Source organism: Macaca thibetana, chromosome 11, assembly GCF_024542745.1.
Source record: "Macaca thibetana thibetana isolate TM-01 chromosome 11, ASM2454274v1, whole genome shotgun sequence".
NCBI classification, from domain to species: Eukaryota; Metazoa; Chordata; class Mammalia; order Primates; family Cercopithecidae; genus Macaca; species Macaca thibetana.
The window spans coordinates 71,503,699-71,517,469 of NC_065588.1; the positions used below are offsets into that span (position 1 = coordinate 71,503,699).

General features: G+C 38.5%; 2 protein-coding genes and 1 pseudogene across 7 annotated transcripts in view; 2 read left to right on the forward strand and 1 right to left on the reverse strand.

Annotated features, from left to right (window-relative positions):
• Nucleotides 1–13,771, forward strand: part of GLIPR1 (GLI pathogenesis related 1) — an 897,418-nt gene that overhangs the window by 688,436 nt on the left and 195,211 nt on the right. The gene's annotated exons all lie outside the window — the stretch shown is intronic.
• The window catches only part of CAPS2 (calcyphosine 2), a 61,359-nt gene that overhangs the window by 25,837 nt on the left and 21,751 nt on the right, over nucleotides 1–13,771 (reverse strand). For all 6 annotated transcript variants that reach the window (XM_050749455.1, XM_050749454.1, XM_050749459.1 and 3 more), the window contains 2 exons: nucleotides 11,428–11,495; nucleotides 3,316–3,435 (listed from right to left, as the gene is read on the reverse strand). In XM_050749455.1, the coding sequence (XP_050605412.1) occupies nucleotides 3,316–3,435; nucleotides 11,428–11,495 (188 nt within the window). The remainder of the gene's footprint in view (nucleotides 1–3,315; nucleotides 3,436–11,427; nucleotides 11,496–13,771) is intronic.
• On the forward strand, nucleotides 3,709–5,043 carry LOC126930342 (necdin-like; annotated as a pseudogene).

The window sequence follows — 13,771 nt, forward strand, 5'->3', positions numbered from 1 at the left end:
AATGCTGAGAAAATAACAGCAACAGTAATGGCTACCATTTATTGAGAATTTCCCAGACACTAGTCATTGTTAAAATCACTTTAATGTGTATTGGTTTATTTACTACTTACAATAACTCTGAGGTTAAGTGTTATTATTCCCATTTTTCAAATAAATTTTATAGAAACAGAGACCGATGAGTAAATTGCTCAAGGCCATATGATTAGTAAATGGCAGAGCTAGAAAAAACTTTGCTCTTAACCATTACATTATATTGCTTTTCAATAGTAAACAGAACTCACTTTAACAGTGACAAATGGAAGTAGCAGCTTCAAGGGCCCTGTAGTCTTCTCGAAAAGATAAAAGTAAATATGTATTTACACTATAAAATGCAAAGTGCCGTGTTGGGTTTTAGGTGCCCAATTCCTTTTAGGAACCCAAGTTCCTTACCAATACATAAAGAAGAATCAGAAAGATTGAAGATTAAAGTACGAATTTTAGTATTGGTAAAGCTATTAGAAACCACAGCTTAGGTATGCAAGCAACCACAAGCTAGTCCTTACCACTATAATTAAACAGACTAACCCACTCATTTCCACTGGGGAGGGACCGTCTAAAACAATGCACAGGGCAGAATGTGCGCTTCTGCAGGCTGCTGCCTCCCAAACAAAGGGGAGAGGAAGGGCTGCACTACCCACGCCAATTCCTGCTTCTAAATTTATGAAGCAGAACTCTCTCCTCCTCTGGGAAGAATAAATGGGGGTAAGAGGAGTGAAAGCTACAAATTCATTAATTCTAATTGATACCACAACAGGATTTCTCATGGAACTAGATTAGTTTGAAACAAGTTGCAGGTATTTACTCTAATACAACACAATACTAATTAGGATAATATTGACGCAGGGAAACAGATAATACTGAAGAAAAAGTCTAGAAACCAACCATGCATTAGACATGCACATAACATGTCATGTCATAATCATGCATATAACAACTTGACATATGACATGTGGCATTACAAGTCAGAAGGAAAATGATTTAGTGGTAGGCAGAGATTATTTTTAAGGAATATACAAAGGACATTAACAATATAGGGAAAGAGGAAAACTGGCCTATGTTAAAATTAGGAACTCCTATTTCTAACTTTAGTTTTTAAGACAGATACTATCAAGAGAATGAAAAGGTAACCACAGAGTAGGACAAGATATGTGTGACAAATATAGTTGAAAAAGGATTCATTTCTAAAACATGTAAATAAGATCCACAAATAAATACTAAAAAGACAGACAACTCAACAGGCTTGAATGGAAATTTTGTATGAGAATATCTAGATGGCCTATATACATATGGAAAAGTACCCAACTACATTAGTCTCCAGTGAAATGCAAATTAAAATCACTAATACACATCCATAAGAAGAACTCAAATAAAAAAAGGCAGACAATACCAAGCTCTGGCAAAGATATGGTGCAACAAGAACACTCATACTGCTACTGGTGGGAGTGTAAATTTCAGCAACCAGTTGGGAAAGCTATTTGGCTGCATCTTTTAAAGCTGAACATATGGATACTAAATGGTCCAACAATTCTACTTCTAAGTATATACTCAGCAGAAATGAGTACATATGTTTACCAAAAGGCATGAGCAAGGAAGTTCATAGCAGCACTATTCATAAACAGCCAAATATCTATCAACCTCTGAATAGATAGGTTGTGGCATGTGGTACAATGAAATACCATACAACGATGAGATTAAAAAAAGACAACTACAAATAACACCATGGATAAAACTAACAAACATAATGTTGGGTAAAAGAAGCCAAACACATTTCACTATGTATATCAAAATATCATGTTATACATCTTATATACAACTAAATAAATAAGTGCCATTAGAGAGAAAAAAATAAGCTGGACACAGAGTCTAGATTTCTTGTAATTTCATTTCCACAAATTTCATAACCAGGCAGTTCTAATCTATGATACTAAGATAGAGAGATTAACCCGGTATAGCAGGGGAAATGAATAGTACCTGGGAGGCAGCATAAGGGGCGGTTCTGTGGTACTGGCAATTGTCTGTTTCTTGATCTGGGCATTTGGTATATGAGTGTTGTTCTGTTTTTGATAACTCCTATGTTGTGCACCTAAAATGTGTGCACTGTGAATGTACGTTTTATTTCAATGGAAGTTTACTTTTAAAAAGGAAAGTTTAGATGTGTGGTACATAAATGATGACCTCCTCTGGCCCAACATGTCTACATCCTAATCCTTGGAACATGGGAATACATTATATGATAGAAGGGATGTGGCATATGTGATAAATTAAGAACATTAAAATGGAGAGACTATTGGCATTATCCAGGAAGATTCAATGCACTCATCCATGTCCTTATTGGAGGAATGTAGAGAGAAATGTATCTATAGAAAAAGAGTGACAGAGTGACGCAGCATGAAACCAGCTATTGCAGACTTTGAAGATGGAGGAAAGGGCCATGAGCCAAGGAATGAAGGCAGCTTCTAGAAGCTGCAAAAGGCAAGAAAACAGCTTCACCCCTAAAACCTCTAGAAGGAATGTAGCCCTATCAATCCCATGATTTTAGGCATCTGAACTCCAGAAGAATTAAAGAATAAATCTGTGTTTTAGAATACTAAGCTCATGGTAATTGTTACAGCAGCAATAGGAAACTAACACATGATGCTTCTAAATATTTGAATGGATGAAAGCAAGGGCTTTCAGAAAATAAGAATGAGAAAAAATGATTAAAAAAAGATATGAAAATACTAACAATTACAGTACTCTGAAAATATAAAAAAGTTACTGTGGGTACTGGTAGATTTTTTTATGTCTACTAAAGCTGAGGTTAGATGTCAGTGAAACTGTTGAAGAATTTAAGTGGACAGCATCAGAGGATTGTAAAAGATCATACCAATTCTAAGGTTGAAAAAGCTACAACGTAAAATGCAAAAAAAAAAAAAAAAAAGTACAATCAATACCAATTTTTAACATGCCAATGAGATTTAGCCATTATATATAACACACGTAAAATATCTTGGTAACTATATGATACATTTTCACATCCATTATCTCCAAAGATTGTGGCTTTTTTTTCCCCTAAATTACAAATTAAAAATCTGGAGGGCAAAGAGAGTAAAATAAGGTATTGCCCCTAATATCATAAAGTAGCAGAATTGGGAGCTGAACTAAAAAAATTCCACTTTTCTTTATATAGAAAAAAGTGAAACGAACACAGAAGCTCCAGCTAGACACAGAAGTACATTTTAAAAATACTTTTAGAACATAGTGCATCTTCATTTTATGTAATTAAAATCTTCTTACTTTGTTTCATGTAGTGTTCTTTTTCTAAATCGAAGAGGTGTCATCTTTGAATCTGGAAGGATATGATCACTTTCTTTTTGCTCAATGGCTACATTTTGTTCTGGATCACTGATTACAGCCCTATACAGGAAAATAAAAAGTCCGACAATTAAATATGATCATGCATTACTTTAAAATTCACATATTTTTAAGCAGTTCTAAAAGTTCATATACCAAATGCAAATTTACAGCGCTGTCAGAATAATATTTTTATTAAAAGTATTTAAAAATATTTTCCATAAGAAAGTGAATATTCCTCTTTTTCCAGAAGTATTATCTAAAACTGAATTGAAATTTCGGAGGGAGCTAAGAGCTCCAAGTATTTATTTTACTACCTTTAAACAAGCAGACACAATGTTGGTTTCTGATTGTGTGGGAGGTGGGTAGGAGAGAACACAGGTAAAGGAAAATAAGAATACAAAGTCATAAATACCACAACAGAAATTCAACGAACAAACATAGAAGAGAATAACTTAATTCCTAGAAGGCATAGAGAAGAGTTTATGAAAGGCATCCTAGAAGAGGAGATAGTTGCACTGATTCTTAAAAGGTGAGAGTACAAGACTTCCTCTCCAGGAGTCCGCGGAGGGAGGGCAGACTCAAAGTGCTCCTGGACGCAGAGGCTCTTGTCAGAGGGAGCAGACCGGTGGGAACAAAGGAAGGATCTGAGCGACCCCAACTTTGCAGCCGAGGCCTCCAGCTCCGCGGTGCATAGCAACCCTGGGGTTTCGGTTCCTCTGTTTGCGACCCTGGCAGAGCCCCAGAGCCGCAGAGCCCTCCTCGAGACCCGACCACTGCCCCAGACCACAAGCGACCCGAAGGCTCTGCAGCAGGCCGCGGAGAAGGGCGGCGCCCACCAGGCCCCTAGCACGGCCCAGTCTGGCCCAGCACAGCTGCTGAAGAAGGCGCACGAGCTCATGTGGTACGTGCGGGTCAAGGACCAGAAGATCATCATTTGGTTTCCAGACATGGAAGGATGTCATCGGCAGCTACAATTAGTGATGGAGGGGCAACTTCAGGCTCACCGGCCTCATTCTCGCCCAGGTGTTCCGAATGCACCATGGAAGCTGACCAGGCTGCACCAGAGGCTGTCCAGCCTCCACACCATGGAGTCTGAGCTGGTCAAAGCGCTGGAGCCCGAGGAGCTGGACAGGGTGGCTCTGAGCAACAGCATGGTCCTGAGAGGCCTTCTCACGATCCTGAGCCTCATCTACTTGAAAGGCTGCAGCGCCAGAAAGAGCGCCGTCTGGAACGTGCTGCGCGTCCTGGGGCTGCGGCCCTGGAAAAAGCACTCCACTTTCCACCTTCGGGACGTGCGGAACCTCATCACCAAGGAGTTTGTCCAGCAGAATTACCTTAAGTACTGGCACGGCCCATACGTGCAGCAGCCGGTGTATGAGTTCTTCTGGGGCTCCCGGGCCGGCCGCGAAATTACCAACTAGCAAATCATGGAGTTCCTGGCCATGGTCTTTAAGAAAGACCCCCAAGCCTTCCGGATACTGGGAAGGTATGGAGGAGGCCAGAGCTCTGCAGGAGACTAATCCCACTGCCTACTGCTCCTGTAACAGTGTCTCCCAGGACTAGCAAGGTCTGGAGGCAGATGAATGGTTTCTGACCCTCGCCAGGCCTGTGGAAGCGGTGGGGGTGGGTCACTAGAGTATTAGGATTTACAGTGCAGTATTCACGTGTAACTTTACAGTACAGTGCTTTTATACCTTTTAATGCAATGTTGTCATTTGGGTACTACTGTGTAGTGTTTGGGACATATGCATGTTTGTTTATAAGTAAGTTTGGTTGGCACTTTTGCTTTTGTGCTGCCTTTCTTGGATTTTTGTACCAGAGACATGCTAAACTGATGAAATATATTGAGAAAGTTTCCATCATATTCTTTTACATGGGACTGATAATGTGTACTGGGGTAGGCTGCTCCTGGCAAGTTTGGAAGAACTCACCAGCAAAGCTGACCTAACAAAGAGAAAAGTCAAGGCCCCTCTCTTCACGATCTTGCTGGGCACAGGAAACATCCTCTCAGAGTGAACTGATTTGAATGGAGCTGGTCTCAATGTGGGCACTTGGCACACTTTACTAAACACATTTTCAACCCCACCATGAGTTAATGTTAAAGTAAACATTAAAGATTCTTGTGATACAATCCAAAAAAAGTGAGTACAAGTTAGCACTCAGAGGAGAAGGAGTAAGGGTACCACAAGCAGAGGAACAATATGTGTACAGCCACAGCAGACAGCACAGTGAGGACACACCCGAGGACTGTACACAGTGTAATGGATGAGAGTACAGACTCTGCAACTAGACTGCCTGGATTCAATCCTTGCCTACCACAATAATTAGCCGTGTAGCCTTATCTGGTCAATTTGCTCTGGGCCAAAGTTTTCTCATTAATAAAAGAAAGAATAATGGTATCTCCCACACAGAAGTGATGTGAAGATTAAATAAATTAGTTAACATGTACATATTGTTTAGGGGAGTACCTATAATCCACTAAGTATTATAAAAGCACTCAACAGTTGAGGCTTTGCCTCCTAATTTCCCTTTTACTGCATATTTTACTGAATATGGATAAATATAGAGGCATGATAGCCCATCATGTGGCATTGCAATGGTTTTGAAAAGTGATAGTAAGGGTCTACACTAAGGTGGCAGTAAACACACAGTTTGATCGAGGAAAAAAGATCCAGTGTTCCATAGAACAGTAGGGTGACTATAATTACAATAATATGTAGTACATTTTAAAGTAGCTAGAAGATAATAATTAAAATGTTTCTAACATACAGAAAAGACAAATATTTAAGGTTATGGTTATCCCAAGTACACTGACTTGATCTTTATAAATTATATTGTTAAATTATCTCATGTACCCCAAAACTATAAAATATATAAATACAAAAGAACACAAACAAAAAAATAATAAAAAGTAAATAAATAGACATAGTAGAAAGAATAAATTCAAGAAACATCAACAGAACTAGAAAACTAATTGGATTTGAGGTCATCAAGTAGAAAGATCCATAGTAACTGAACAATGTGAAATGAGATTCAATTAATAATATAAGGAACATAGGTGTCATTGTGTTTTTAAGGCAGGAGAATAGGGTCTGGAGGCAGGAAACCTAAGGTCCATTCACCCTGACTTCCTAGAACTAAATCAAAAGGAAAACCCCAACTTTCCATACTCAAGTAACAAAAGGGCCAGAGGCTACTTCCTTTGCAACCACCCCCCTTTTCTGTGTGGCAGATGAAAAATTGAAAATACCTCTGATTGGTCCCCTGCCATGACCAGTCACGATGGTTGTCGGCCAAGTCTAAATTTCAATAGGAGGATAACTTTGTAACTCACTTCAGCCTCTGACTGGTGACTTCCCATGACCAATCAGATGTTTGCATAGGGTGTAATTTTGTAACTTCGCTTCAGCTTCCAATTGGTCACTTTCCACAACCAATTAGACTGATTGCAGGCCACTTCTTCATTTACATAGACAAAGTAGACAAAGTATGTAAATAGACAAAGTAAAAAGAAATGTATGTATGTATTTGTCATTACATACATTTACATGTACACCAAGTAACCAATAGGAAACCTCTAGAGGGTATTTAAGCCCCAGAAAATTCTGCAATCAGGTCCTTGAGCCACTTGCTCAGGCTGCTCCCACCCTGTGGAGTATATTTTGATTTTCAATAAATCTCTGCTTTTGTTGCATCATCCTTTCCTTGCTTTGCTTTTATGTTTTGTCCAATTCTTTGTTCAAAGTGCAAAGAACCTGGACACCCACCACTGGTAATAGTTTTGATTTGTTATTGTTGTTATTAATATTATTTTAAGGGTAAGAATAATAGGTTATCCTCATATCCTTATGAGACAGGAAAACAGGGGAAATGATGCAGGAAAATAGCAAAAGGAATTAAAAGTTGGATAAAGAACAGAATAAGTAAAAGCATGAGAGCAGAAAGAAGGTGAAGGGGTGACTGAGCAAGAAGCGAGATAAGAAGCAGAGGTTCAGCAGCCAAAACAAAAGTGAGATAAAAAAGTGAGTAAGGAGCTTGCAGTGAGCCGAGATCGCACCACTGCACTCCAGCCTGGGTGACAGAGCGAGACTCAGTCTCAAAAAAAAAAAAAAAAAAAAAAGTGAGTAAGGAGCCCCCATGGCCAGCTAGGTTCGGACCAAACCTGTCAGGGGCAGCTCCCCAGAGAGGGGCATGCTCATTAAAATGAAGTATCCTTAAAATGACCCAAAATGGTAATTAGCTACTTAAGTTTCATGCATATGGACTGCATATCATACATGTACTTAAAATGATGGGATGGAGATGACACACAAGCACACAAGGCCCAAATTAACTCAGCAACATCTATTAATCAAAAGGCAGACACTGGCTAGAGACTAGGCATCCTTGGGAAGAGAATAAAACAAAACACGTAAAAGGACCCAAAGGACCAAACTAAGGTTGATTTATCTCACAGAACTCAGTCCATTCTCCCACTCCGAGAGTGTAATACTGCGCTTAATACACTTCTGCTGCTTTGCTTCACTATCTCTGTGCGTCTCATCCAATTCTTTGTTCAGGACACCAAGAGCCTGGAACTACATGGCACCATCCAGTAACACTTACTTTCCTCCTTAGCAGGTTGGGTTCCATGATTCATCAAAAGAGAATCCTGTACCCACCTTTTAACAATCTTGCCCTCTCTGGATTTTTCCACAATCTTGCCCTCTCTGGTTTTTTCTACTTGCCTGGAAAAACCCTAAGTCTGAATAAATTTGATGAATAACTGGATAAAAGAATAAATGAGCAGACATTTTTTAAAGGGTATCATGAACCTTCAAAACTATGAAAATGAAACAGCAATTCAAAGATAGAACTTACGAATTTATTGAGTTATTTCCATTGCTGGAACATTCAGGAAAAGCTTTAGTCATGTCTACCATATACTGTAGATTCTGTTCATTTGTGTGCCAAGTTAGGAACTAAATCCTCTTTTTAAATTGAGCATTAAGATATTTTTTAAATTTCCCAAATGAAAAAGGCTGGCATTTATAAAAAGTGGCACCTATTCTATTCTCACACTTTATTTATCAGTTCTGTGTTAAATATACATACACGGAATGTTAGAGTTATAAGAAATCTTAATGTTAATTTGGCAGAAGCAAAAATCAAGACATACAGAAGGAAAATATGAAAGCTCAAACAGCGAATTAGTCACATAGCTAAACCTAAAACCAAATTCTGCTGACTCTATTTAAGTCCTCTTTTCCAGTTCATTCATTCATTTGCCTATTCAACAAGTTTTACTATACAGCTACTACACTAGCCAATGGGAGTGTAATAGTGAGCAAAACTTCCAAAGTGCTCTGCCCTCATGAAGCTCACATTCTGAAGAGGCCGAAAGATAATTAACATGATAAACAGAGAAAATACAACATGAATTACATGTCCCTATGGAGGAAAAAATGAAATGGTAAGAAGATGTGAAATTTTGAGCAAGGGATCATAAATTTATTTATGGTCAATTTATTTATTTAAATTTATTTATGGTTTATTTATAGTAAGGCCAAGGTAGGCCTCACCAAGGTGACTTCTAAGTAAAGACAGGAGCTAAAATGAGTAAGCAGACATACAAATTTCTGGGGAAAAGGCATTCCAAGAAGAGGGGAAAATAAATGCAAAGTACCTAACACAGGAATGGAACCTGGTATGTTCCAGAACAGGGAGAAGTCAAACGGCTAGAGGAGAGTAGGAAAGAGGGAGAAAAGTCCAAGGTCCAAGGTCCAAGGTCTAATGGTGGGCTTGGATAGATTGTGTTATTGGCCCAAATTTTTTAGTAATCCTGATCCATATCCTTGCTATGGCCTCATTACAGGTGGTGTGTACTTTCTTACCCCTTGACCTTGAGCTTTTGACTTGCTTTGGTCAGTTACACACAGCTATATGACTCTGCTAATCTCAACTGAACTAACTCATACAAACGCGGGTTGGTTGGAAATCTGTTTATCTAGGATGGTCTCAGCTAAGTAGCTCAGTGGCATTTCTAGAAGGACCTTTTTCTTGAGACTACCAGACTAGCCAAGCAGTGTTCTTCTCTCAAAAGTGGCAGAAGCACTAAAGGGCAAATGGAAACACATGAGATCATTTAAGGCCTAAGATCAAACCTAAGACCATTTTTGCTCATATACAACTGGGCAAAACAAAAAGTAAGGACCTTCCAGCCAAGCCTAGCCTTGATAGATAACCTAAAGACACATGAGCAAAAATTACTGTTCTTTTAAGCTACTGATTTTTGTTGCAACACATAATTAATACATGAGCCTTGTAGCTTTCACTGTGATTGAAATGAGAAATTCCTGGAGGGTTTTATCTGGCTTACCTTTTAATAGATTAACTATGGGGTACTGGGTTGAAAATAAACCAGTAAGCGGCAAATGCAGAAACAATGAGGCCAGTTAAGTAGTCCCTGAAATAATCCAGGGGACACAAAATAAGTTTGAATAGGATGGTGGCAGCAGAGGGAGTAAATCTATGTTGATGGTAGGACTGAGAGTGTTTGTTGGCAAGCTAGATATGGTATTTGAGAGAAAGAGGGGTCAAAGGCATCACTAGGATTTTAGGTCTTAGTAACAAGAAGAATTGACTTGCCATGGAGGAAAGTTAAAGATTTGGTCATGGTGGAAGAGAGGGCAGTGAAGCTTCAGACACCCAGATTGGAGAAAGTTAAATTGAAATCTTAGAGAAGTATCAGAATATAGGTGGTTTTTAAAGGCATGCTATTGGATGAGATCACTTAAAAAGCAAATACAAAAGAGGTCCAAGAACTGAGCTCTTGGGCACACCCACGTTTAAAGACTGGGAAGATGAAGAAGAACCATAAGAGATTCTGAGAAGGGGAGAAAGGTAGGAGAACAGTCAAGTGTCACGTGTGGGAAGCCATGCAGAAAAAAAACAAAACAAAAAACCTGCCTCAAAGAAAATCAAGTTTCAAATGAGACAGCTGCTGCAGATGGGCCAAGTAAATGAGAACTGAGAAACCGTTAGTCTAGCAATATGGATCTCACTACTGGAAAAAAGTTGTTGGAGGCATGGTGGAGGTGAAAACACTAAGTTCATGAGACAATGGAAGGAGGGACAAGGGAGACTCTAGGTATTTCAAAGAATTCACTGAAAAACGTGAATGTAGAAGCATGCATCATTCTTTCTGTCATTCATTCCTTCTGCCATGTAACTAAACAGTTTTTTCAAAGCTAAGTCTTACTTTTTACTTGAAGTAGATAATTCCAACCTCTTCAGAAATTCTACCATATTTCCATATTATCATGCAATTCAGCAATGCATATGTTAAAATTTTAGTTTTCTAACGAGTTTTAAAATTCTTAACAGTCTCACAGTTCTCGAACTGCACCAAGGAACCCTGAGGTAACACAGTGAACTCACAGGGGTACTATGGAATATTTTTAATTTTTGAGGGAAACTCAGTGATACTTGACATCACTTACACACCAGGTAAACTACCAGTTCAACCTCAGGGTAGCTCACAGCTTCAACAAGACAGCACACTATACTGCTTCCACGATGTTACATCTTTGCAGAGCTGAGTTTTCTATAGTTGCTATGATAAAAAGCAAATATCAGGTGAAAATCAATATGGAATATAAAGTGGAAGTGGCAGCATTGTAAATGATTCTAGGATTTGAGAGACTGTGCAGTGCCCATAAGATGCATACAGATCCTTGGTAAGAATAAAGAATAAAGTAAGGATATCTTCTTTCAATTTATGTGTATTATTTTTTAAATGGTCATTAGTTGTTAGCAAATAAATACTTAAGTATTTTTCTCTAAACAACTTAATAAGTATTTATAAGACAAATAGAACTGTTAGGTATTTCTATTGGTCTAAGAGTGCTGTGAAAAAATTACTAAAACACTAACAGTGCAGTGAACAAAGAAAGTCTGGGAACCTCTGAGTTAGCTAACCTCTAACTGACCAAGGATATGAGTGTCAGGCATGAAAAGAAATTTAATGAAAATTTTCTGAATTGATTTCTATTGTGAGTTGCTAATTCTCACCTAGATAAGTGGTCTATCATGACTTGCTCTGCAACAATCTGTTTCTTCTTCTCTGCAGCCACAATTTCCTGGGAAGATTAAATAAAGACAATTTCACCATCGATAAAGTAGAACCATACAATATTTAACACAAAAGTTCTAAAACATAAATTAAATATCTCTGATTTCCATCTTACATATAGATGGAAACAGATTACTATTATAGATTATAGATTACTTTCCATCATTACTAAATTTAAATTTCAGTCATTTAATCTACAAATATCATTTATTTTCTAAGAAATAATGCACTTACATTTCAGTAAAAATTATCAGAATTTTCATGAGCTGCCTTTGCATTTTACGGGGCAGACTAAAGGAGAAAGAGACTATGGCATCCTTCCATTCTATTCCTCCCCTCAAGAGATGTCCTGCAAAAGGCATGTTAAACCGCTCCAAGAAGACTACCAACACTGACACAAAGTAAGCTTAGTCTAACACTATTCACAGCAAAAGAAGGCAAAACTGAGTTTGAATTGTTTGACCTTTCATCAAAAATCTAAAACAAGGAAAAACAAAACAAAAACTCTCCTCATCAAAAGTATAATATTTTCTCTGCATATAATGCATCAATAATATTTAATAAACTTTTCTCAATTACTAGTTTGATTAAGCTTTCTTCATACTATTTTTTTTTCACTTTTTTAAAATTATACTTTAAGTTCTAGGGTACCTGTGCACAACGTGCAGGCTTATTACATATGTATACATGTGCCATGTTGGTGTGCTGCACCCATTAACTCATCATCTACATTAGGTATATCTCCTAATGCTACCCCTCCCCCCTCCCCCCTCCTCCCTCCCCACAATAGGCCCTAGTGTGTGATGTTCCCCTTCCTGAGTCCAAGTGATCTCATTGTTCAATTCCCACCTATGAGTGAGAACATGCCGTGTTTGGTTTTCTGTTCTTGCGATAGTTTGCTGAGAATGATGGTTTCCAGCTGCATCCATGTCCCTACAAAGGACACGAACTCATCCTTTTTTATGGCTGCATACTATTCCATGGTGTATATGTGCCACATTTTCTTAATCCAGTCTGTCACTGATGGACATTTGGGTTGATTCCAAGTCTTTGCTATTGTGAATGGTGCCGCAATAAACATATGTGTGCACGTCTCTTTATAGCAGCATGATTTATAATCCTTTGGGAATATACCCAGTAATGGGATGGCTGGGTCAAATGGTATTTCTAGTCCTAGATCCTTGAGGAATCGCCACACTGTTTTTCACAATGGTTGAACTAGTTGACAGTCCCACCAACAGTGTAAAAGTATTCCTATTTCTCCACATCCTCTCCAGCACCTGTTGTTTCCTGACTTTTTAATGATTGCCATTCTAAGTGGTGTGAGATGGTATCTTACTGTGGTTTTGATTTGCATTTCTCTGATGGCGAGTGATGATGAGCATTTTGTCATGTGTCTGTTGGCTGTATAAATGTCTTCTTTTGAGAAGTGTCTGTTCATATCCTTTGCCCACTTTTTGATGAGGTTGATTTTTTCTTGTAAATTTGTTTGAGTTCTTTGTAGGTTCTGGATATCAGCCCTTTGTCAGATGAGTAGATTGCAAAAATTTTCTCCCATTCTGTGGGTTGCCTGTTCACTCTGATGGTAGTTTCTTTTGCTTTGCAGAAGCTCTGTAGTTTAATTAGATACTGTTTGTCAATTGTGGCTTTTGCTGCCACTGCTTTTGGTGTTTTAGACATGAAGTCCTTGCCCATGCCTATGTCCTGAATGGTATTACCTAGGTTTTCTTCTAGAGTTTTTATGGTTTTAGGTCTAACATTTAAGTCTCTAATCCATCTTGAATTAATTTTCGTATAAGGAGTAAGGAAAGGATCCAGTTTCAGCTTTCTACCCATGGCTAGCCAATTTTCCCAGCACCATTTATTAAATAGGGAATCCTTTCCCCATTTCTTGTTTTTCTCAGGTTTATCGAAGATCAGATGGCTGTAGATGTGTGGTATTATTTCTGAGGGCTCTGTTCTGTTCCATTGGTCTATATCTCTGTTTTGGTACCAGTACCACGCTGTTTTGGTTACTGTAGCCTTGTAGTATAGTTTGAAGTCAGGTAGCGTGATGCCTCCAGCTTTGTTCTTTTGGCTTAGGATTGTCTTGGCAATGTGGGCTCTTTTTTGGTTCCATATGAACTTTAACGCAGTCTTTCCCAATTCTGTGAAGAAACTCATTGGTAGCTTAATGGGGATGGCATTGAATCTATAAACTACCTTGGGCAGTATGGCCATTTTCACGATATTGATTCTTCCTATCCATGAGCATGGTATGTTCTTCCATTTGTTTGTGTCCTC